The 9,362-nt window shown below is 35.7% G+C and overlaps 1 protein-coding gene across 1 annotated transcript in view; it reads left to right on the forward strand.

Moving 5' to 3' along the window:
- Positions 1-6,741, forward strand: part of SLMAP (sarcolemma associated protein) — a 164,248-nt gene extending 157,507 nt beyond the window's left edge. The window contains exons 21-22 of the mRNA XM_008582741.1: positions 334-468; positions 4,063-6,741. Coding sequence (XP_008580963.1) covers positions 334-468; positions 4,063-4,155 — 228 coding nt within the window. The 3' untranslated portion in view covers positions 4,156-6,741. The remainder of the gene's footprint in view (positions 1-333; positions 469-4,062) is intronic.
- Positions 6,742-9,362: the final 2,621 nt, after the last annotated feature.

A 9,362-nucleotide genomic window follows, 5' to 3' on the forward strand; every position in this document is an offset into this window, starting at 1 on the left:
TTTTTTTTTTCCCCTTTTTTTTTTTTTTTTTTTTTTTTTTTGCTCAACTTGAAACTTTCCTTTTCTTCTATAACTCACTTGGTGGAAAAAGTGACCCTTTATATGAGAAACAGGTGGCAAAATGGTGACTTCTGTTAATTTTTTTTTGACTCCAGGGCCAGAAAATTCTTGCATAGAATCAAGTAAACATTGAAGACTTCTTATCCCCTTTAAAAGAAAAAGACTTTGGTATTGCAGGTGACTGAATAGGGTCTGGTATATAAGCCTGACTAGAACCCTAACTTCATACCCATTTTAAGTTGAGTCTGCACACTCTTTTTTCTTTGCCTTTAGTATGAAAAGACACAGACTGTACTCTCAGAACTGAAGTTGAAGTTTGAAATGACTGAGCAGGAAAAGCAATCAATCACAGATGAGCTCAAACAATGTAAAGACAACCTGAAGCTGCTTCGAGAGAAAGGAAATAATGTAAGTCTTTGCAAACTTGGCTTAGCTTTGATTGAGAGACAGGAGAGAGAGTTGAAATTGATTTTCAGAGGACTTTATTACTGATTTGGGAAACTGATGGCCTTTGATACAAATGAAGTAAGCTTTTCATTATTGAGATTCCATAATGGAATCATTGTGCTGTCAATTTTTTTTGAGTAAAATTTGCCCCTTTAACTTATACTCTTAGAAGAGCCTGACGACTGCGAGCCTTGTTTGCAATAAAACAACTTACCTAAGAACTATTAGGTTTTCCTAGATGAGTCTGAAGTTCTGTCACTAAGCCATCATCTGGTACTTGTTTCTCCCCTGCTAAGAAATAAAGCACTACCACCAGGGACCCATTTAAGAGGGAGTAGTACATGTTGATTTTTAGCATTCGGCAATATCAAAAAATAGAAATTTAGTCTAATAATGTTCTCACTAAGGTGCATTCCTGAAATACTTAGTTTCTCTTTGGCATCCTGTAAATATTAGGAAGTATTTGTTGAGTTTCTGTGGGCTTTTTGAGTGTGTGTGTGTGTGTGTGTGTGTGTGAGAGAGAGAGAGAGAGAGAGAGACAGAGACAGAGACAGAGACAGAGACAGAGATTAGAACATTTTGGTATAAATTGAGTTTAATAATATCTGTATTTCATTTGCTAGAAAGGCAGATGGTCTTTAAAAAGATGTCATGCTAAATAAATGTTGTTTTGTACGTTTTGGTGATCATTGCCTTTGTGGGCCCTTTAACTGATGGATGTTCAGTGTGGTTGGTAGTGCTCTGACTTATTTCAAACCCCTGTCATGGCTTGGACGCTGCAGTGGGCATGAACCACATGCTTCCTATGGAGGAAGGCACTCTGCTTAACTTGCAGCACAAGTACAAAAGAGTGATGTTGCATGGCCACCCAGTTATTCAGTTGCACACAGAATGCTCATGAATTGTGTCCAACTGTCCTTAGTTAAAGAAAGTCTTAGTTTTTAGACAATAAAGGCTTGCTGCTTAGATAGAAGCCTTTTTGAAGTTGATGAATTGGTTGTGAAGGCTTTATGCTAAGCAAAAGTGGACTGCATTTATTTTTGAAAATGTAGGTTACATAATTCTTCTAAAATCAGATCATATTGGTTTGGTTACTTCTCTCTTTTTTGTTAATTCATATCCCTCTGATTATGGAATTTCACTTCACTTCCTGCCAAATTAACCTATGAAGACATCTAGCATAATCAGAATGGATCCCCTTATACTATTCAGAACCTATTCAAAAGTAACCTTGCTGTTATTATTTATAGTTATGAAAACAATTTACCTTAGGGTTGAATTTTCTTTTTGGTGATATTGGACTTAATGGTACTAAAATATTATTCTGTAATAACACTCATTGTAGTAATTCTTTTCCAATTTTAAAAATTAATTATATAACTGAAAGCCCTGAAACTCAGCTACCTGTCTTTTATATACCAAATGTTTATCATATATTGTGTGAGATTTCTTGCCTGATTTAGGAAGCATGCATTGTCACAGGGTACTTATTTTTAAGCTTGAAAGCAATACCATCTCATAAGCAAAAGAGTTTTGGTTGGGAAGAAAAAGAAGGTTTGGGGGATGGTCAGTTAGCTCAGTTGGTTAGAGAGGAGCCTTATAACCCCAAGGTCACAGGTTCCAATTCCTTCCCCCCACCCCCTCCAAAAAAAAACCAAAAAAAAGAGTTTTGTTGGAGGGATAAAATAAACTTTAGCCATTGCTAAGGGAGTATATAGTCAAATAATAGATTCCAGGTATAGAACAAAAATACTGTACTGTCAAGCAGAGCATCAGTTGATGAAATACTATCATTGCTCTGTCTTAAAGTGCTACGTTTCATTAGGGTGTTAGGGACACCCACATTACCCATTACCTCTAGTTGTTCCTTTTAAACTGGTAGTTTGCCAACTTACATACCAGTCTATCATTCTGGATTATGTTAGATGTCTTTAAGATGTTTGAATCACTGCAAAACCTGAGTGGTATACTTCTGTTACCTCAGTCTTCCTTTCTTTCCTCCCAACCCCCTGGGGTCTAAACCATCTTACCTGATTTTTTTCATAGCATAAAATGATTTTAATATCCCTTCCCTTCTTTAGCCTTCCATATTACAACCCGTCCCAGCCGTATTCATCGGCCTATTCCTGGCTTTCCTGTTTTGGTGTTTCGGTCCATTGTGGTAGAGAAAGGTACTACAAGCACTACTGTTGAGTCCTTGTCTGTTTGTCCCCGTCACCTGTTTGTGCCATATTTGTAATATAGTGCATGGCAAAACCACACAGGTATTTTATTACCTGAAGCAAACCCTTCATTTAGTATGCCATGTATTTGTGTCACACCAATGAACTGGAATAGTCAACTAATCACTTAACATTTTGTCTTGTTTCCTCTGTAATAATGCTAACCATGAATTAATTCCGACCTAACGAGTTGTTAATATGCTTCCTTTAACTGAGTCTTTATCTCTAGCAAACTGGAGTAAACTATGAATTTCTGCAATATTAGTATCCCCTTCCCAATTATGTGTTTAATCAGATTTGAATGAGAAATGAAGAGTTTGCCTCTTTGAAATTTCAGCTGGCTTTCTTCCCCCTCTCCCTACTCTTCTTCCTTTCTATAATGTAGAGTTTCTTTGTTTCAGCCTTTTGCCTGTTTACATTCTGGCAAAGATAAGAAAGAATGAGATTAGCATAATGAACCATTGGGTCACAGTCTCAACCCCAATATGCACTTACTTGGTGAGAATATAAACCTATCCCATATCTTTGAGCCCTCATCTGCAACATCAGGATATTTCTTTAAAAACCAATTTTCTCAATAAGACCCTCAGAACACTAGTAAAAATAACGGTATCAACTAAAACAAGTTGATATTATAAAGGTCTCTGAAAGTTAATAGGAAACAGGTCATCCATGCTTACCTCTAACTGGCATGCATGTTAGTAGACTGTAGGAGATGCTCATGTGGCTTTATTACACTGGACAAGGTCTTTACCAGAAGTATCAAACAGGCAGGTTTCCTCATGGCACTGCCCCATCTCGAACCCCATATGAGTTTGTCTTCTGTGGTTAAAAGTTAGAGGATAAAAGCTATTTTCTTTCTGTCACCTTAGCCACCAGCCCCTTGTATACTATAACTATCCCAACATATGAGTCTGGTTTTCATCAAGAAATAAACATTTTAGGTAGAAACATACTATAGGCATCTATATCCATCAGTTATATTGGAATACTAAGTATGGATACAGGAGTAAATAAAGCATGTGGAGCCAAGAGGGTTTCTTAGAAGTCAATAATAAGTTTTGACTGTAACAAAGTTGAAACTGCCCAGGATTTTCCTGTGATGTATTAGGCTTCCAAATGATGGCCCTGCTATTATGGCTCTCCTCAATACCTGAACTCCTTCACTTTTTTTTTTTTTTTCCTTTTCTTTTTGAACTTTATTCTTACAATGCAAAGATAAGTTTTTTCCAATATTCTGTTAAGTATTCAGGACTCTCTGGAACCAAGCGGTTAATAGGTATGAAAAGAGAGGGGAGAATGTGATATTGACTCTTGGTTTCTTTCCACACAGAAACCCTGGCCCTGGATGCCCATGTTGGCGGCCCTGGTTGCGGTGACAGCCATCGTGCTGTACGTGCCAGGTCTGGCCAGAGCTTCTCCATGAGAGCGTTTCTTGAGTCTGTACACCGTCCTCCCTCTAGAAGCTGGCATCACACTCATGCTGGGGACAAACAGAACCATTTTCTTCCTTTTTACCTCTTAAAACAGCAGAAGTGCAAGAATACAGCTATAGGGTCATTGCTTTAAATTATATAAAATGTATCTGTCTATAAAGAGGATATAAAATTGTGACTTTATTCTACTGTAAGCAATAATTTGCTTGCAATTTTTCATGTAATTTTTTAATTAGTTTGTTGAGTTTCTGAATATTATGGTGGCCTAAAGTAGGCTTCTTGGTACACCAAATTATTTATAACATTAAATTTATGGGTATTTTACCCCTAATTCTGATGGCCAGATAATTCATTTTTCTGATTCAAAAACTACCCAAACCAAACAACCAATTCATACATGGGAAAAGAGGCCCTGTGTGCTCAGTGCCTATCAGTTTGAAATATATACACATATATATATTTTTTACATATTTACACCATTTTTACTTGTTATAAAACCACTGAGCTATTGGGAACAAGAACTTAGAGACAACTATTTGCGTGAATTTTTTTTTTTTTTTTAAAGGAAAAATACATTTGGAAAATATTCTGTTATAGTGATAATTTGGGGCATATGTGCACGCTTATTCAGCCTTAACGTGACTTGAAGATGTGGAGGACATCACTTTGAAAAACTTTCCATGAGAGTGTGTATTTTCTTGAGCAAACTGAAGTATTTCTGGGAGCAAAAACATAGTAATTACACAATTTCAGTGCAGTCAACCAAACTGTTGAGTCAATTGGAATGTAATTTATTAAACCTCACATATTTAAAGAGATATTTTCTTTAAAAGCCAAGTTACTTTCTCATATACAGCATTTTAGGAAGCATGATTTTTTTTTCTATCATCTGTTCCTCCAAGCATGTTAATTGAAGAAAGAATTAATATCTCTTTGGATGAGCTTTTATTGACTTAATTCGGTTATGATGTTTTGGAGCTAATTCATGTTTGAGATGAGCTGTTGTTACCTACCAACAGATTTCCTGGTTGGGTATTCAAATGGTTATTTTCTTTTTATTGTTGTTAATTGGGACTTTCTGTTAATGAGAAGCACTGTTCCTAAGATTAATACTGTTCCATGCACAGTGAAGCACCTAAACATTGCTTGATGTTATAAATTTAAAACACAGAAGTGAAAGTTTAGCTATGGTTTTGTGCAGCACCATAGTTATGTCAATGAAATTTATTTAGGTCATAGAATATCCTAAAGTATCGCACAGTTAAAATTTTCAGTCAGTGAAGACTGGGAGGTAATGTCAGTGAATTGGCTTGAATGTTCTGTGGCAATCCACAGATCTTGCCAGATATTGAAATAGGAGTTTAGGGTATAATTTGCCTTGTAATGTTTGGCAGTCATTCTTTATACTTTAAAGGTTATGTTTTAAGCTATTTGGGTTGCTGTTGGGAGGATCACTAGATTTATGGAGGAATTAGTCACAAATGACTTGTAGAAAATACTGTCATATAGTTCATTTCATCATTTTCTGTTGCAGGAAGCCACTCTACCACAGAATGCTAATATGCCAGTGGTACCCAGTACCTCTTGTATATAGGTTATTGCAAATATTGTTCTGAAATGCTTAACTTCAGAATTACATTTTTTAAAGTAAATAATTGTTTTAAATCTATTTTGTAAAGATATAAAATACAATAGAATTTCTGGAGTACAGATTAAACTATTTGCACTAACACACGTGATGTGCATGATTTAATAAAATAATTTACTCTCCCTATGCATGTTTGAGTTGGATATCATTGAAATTCTTAGTGCTGACTCTACTTTTTGATTGTTAATAGTCTTTTCTTGAAATGACTCTTTATGCAACATAACATATGTTTGATGTCCTTCAGGGTTTAAAAGAAAACACTGGGCTGTTTCCTCCAAGTTTTATTAGCCTATTATTTAACTTACTGCTCTAATTTTTTTCCTTTTTAATATGGTTATTGTTAAAATGTGACTCCCTTTCCAGACATGTCTTTTTAAATGTAAGGTCTAGTATCAATATTTACATCAATCAAATTGAATAAATGATTTTTTGTAGTTACTTCCAGTTTTTCTCAAGAATATAAATGACACTATTCATGAGCAGTACCTCCAGTTTTGTTCAGTTCACTGCCAGATTAAATAAATAGTATTATTCACTGGTAGTGATAAGAGTCATTAAGAAATTTTAAGCATAGCAGTTAAGAATTGAATGACCCTATCATGATATATTTAAGAATTATTCAAAGGTGCTACATGGTGGGTCAGAAAATGAAAGGAACGTGGTGTTTGAAGCAAAATAGATCTGTATTGGCATCTTGCTGTGCCTTTTATCAGCTGTGTTACCTTGGGCAAATCACTTACCTTCTCTAAGTCTCCATTTCCTCTTCTATAAAATGGGGAGAATAATATATTTTAGATGGTAGTGTGAAAATTTAAAAGGTAATGTATGTGAAATACCATTTGAGAGGTAAATAAGTGTTTATGAGAATGTCATACTGAAAAAGTATTGCAAATATTAAAGTTTTAGGTGTACATCTATTTTAAATGAATTGATTGACTCAAATGCTGATAATTTCTGTGTGTGAATGAGATACGACTAACATTATGAACCCCAAGAAAGCATCATTACCTAGCTCTGTTCTTCCCCTTCATAGTTGTCTCTTTGGGAATATGCTTAGTTTGATAATTAACCAATTGCCCACAACAGTTTTGGAACTCCTATTGTAATTTTCTTCAAAGTCACTTTGAATCTGTGTGAAAACTATTCCCATTGCTATGTAGTCAGAGGCTTTCAACCAAAAATAGTATTGCCTAGCTTGATCTCTCACTTTAATCAGCAGACTTAATCCCCAGTGACTGTTGGCTGCTTCCAGTGATTATATATCTACTATCAAAAGGATGGAAATCTACCAAAGAGGAAAAAACTGCATTAAACCATCAACTGAGTTAAAAATGCAGCCTTGCTCCAAAAAATTTACTTGTGGAAATTTATTCTGAGAACATGATTAAGTGTGCACAAAATTTTAACTACCGTGCAGCATTTAGTGCAGCATTTTTTATAATAGTGACAGATAACCTAAATATCCAGCAGTGGGTCATTGGTTAAATAAATTAATATTGCCATCCTACAGATTACTGTGCTTGCAAAGTATGTGGAGAGATATCCATACTGCATTAAGTAAATAAAACAGGTTACTAGTGCAGAATAATCTTGGTTTTATAAAGGAAAAAAATGTAAACATACAAGGCTACTTCATAAAGTTTGTGGAAAAATAAAGTTAAAAGATAATATGAATCTTTCCATAAACTTTGAAGTACCCTCATAAAAGAATATGTTTATAAGTGAGAGAACTTGGAAAGATTTATACTCAGACTGGTTGTCCTTACCCAACTGTGGATGAGTCCATTCTTCCTTTATGATTTATGACTTATTTTTAGTGGTAAATATATGTTGCTTTTGTAAATTTTTTAAGCCATTTGGTTTTGCATTAAATTAGAAACAAAAAGATTCCAAATTTGTTTCCCTAGATGAATGAGTAGTTAACTTTTCAAAGTACCTACCTTAAAAGGGGCTAATGTTTATTTGCAGTTATGAATTCTGGTGTGTTTATTCAACCGTCAGTCTTACACTATTAAACATGCTTTGTACATATGTACATAGAATTGTCATGCTAGAGGAACCCATAGCAATCTGATCTCACCTTTTCGCTTATCAGGGAGAAAAATCCAAGAGTTTTTGACTTGGAGTCATGATGACAGTTTAGTAATAAATTTGAGAACCAAGATATTTATTTCTTTTTCTGCTACTCTGCATTGTGTCTCCAGGTTTTGATGGTTTCATATCCATTCATTTAACAAATCCTTAATTGAGTGTCTGATACGAGGCACTGTGCCAGATCTTGGTAATACTCAGTCCCTATGTTCATAGAGCTTTTGGTGTAGAGGAGAAATACAGGCAAGGAATCTGGCAATTACAGTTCAGTATAATAGAAGACAAGGGCCTTATGGAACCATGGCAGAGGGGTGTACTTCCTCTCACGTTCAACCACCCAACCATCTGAGCTAGGAATATCTGGCTGCGGAGCCAAAGGTGATTTTCCCCTCTAGATGGTCTGGGGAACAGGACTGGTTTCTCTTGAAGTACCTGGCTTTGAAAATCATTAAGATCTGAGCTTTATTTTCTTAGAAAAGGCATTGTGATTGGGGAGCACTTTTAAGGCTTTATGTGTACTGTCCTAGAGTTTTGCCCTTTTAAATGGTTTGAATTGTACCTTGCAAGTAACAGATAACTAGTGAAGGATTTTTTTTTTTTTCTTAAGCCAGGGAAAAGTATTTTTGCCAGACTGACTCTTTGAAAAGAGTCTCCTGTTGATGGGCTGGGGCCTGGATCGGATGAATCCAATAATAAACCCTTTGCACACGGAGGCAAGTATTCTCCATGTCTTATTATTTGTGTTTACAGTACTGCTCATTCAGTAGTTTAAGGAGCTGCATATTTCTTCCTACAGATTAAGCATGTTCCAGCCCAGATCATATGATATATGATTTGTTACTCTGTCATGCAAGGACACTGAGATAAAGCCTCTCTGAAAAAGAAAGGAACATTAAGAATTAATAAAGGCAAAAGGGACGCAGGAGAGTGAAGGGGGAACAAGTAGAAGAACTTTTATTGGTTGTGCTCCTGCCGTCCACAGCTGCTGTTCATTTTATCTTTTCATTTTCACCTCTCTTGAACTGATAAGAGTATATCTAGGTAGCCAGACTTCATTTAGCAGAGATTCAAACTTCTCTACGAAATTACATCCCAGGTTTTTTTTTTCTCATCCTGAATTTTTGTGTATTTATTTATCCCATCATCTTGTTCCACATAGAATTTGAAACAGACATGCCTGCTTGAACAATGTTTTTTCCACTCCTAAATAGCAGGATCCTTTCCTGCTAGACTGAGAATCCTTCCTCATGGTAGGTTCTACAAGCAGATGAGGGAGAAAGGAGCAAAGTCCAAAGGCACTAAGAAACCTCAACCATTTAACACTTCTTGAATTCCAGGTTTCTGCCGTAAATTACTTTACTATCCATAGACTTTCTGCATAGTTACATCATTTTGGTTGTGGTTGAAAACTTGCTCTGACTCCTCCTCTCACAACCAGGCATACTGCCAGCACCTCAG

Source organism: Galeopterus variegatus, unplaced genomic scaffold (assembly GCF_000696425.1).
Source record: "Galeopterus variegatus unplaced genomic scaffold, G_variegatus-3.0.2 Scaffold2713, whole genome shotgun sequence".
Classification (NCBI taxonomy): domain Eukaryota; kingdom Metazoa; phylum Chordata; class Mammalia; order Dermoptera; family Cynocephalidae; genus Galeopterus; species Galeopterus variegatus.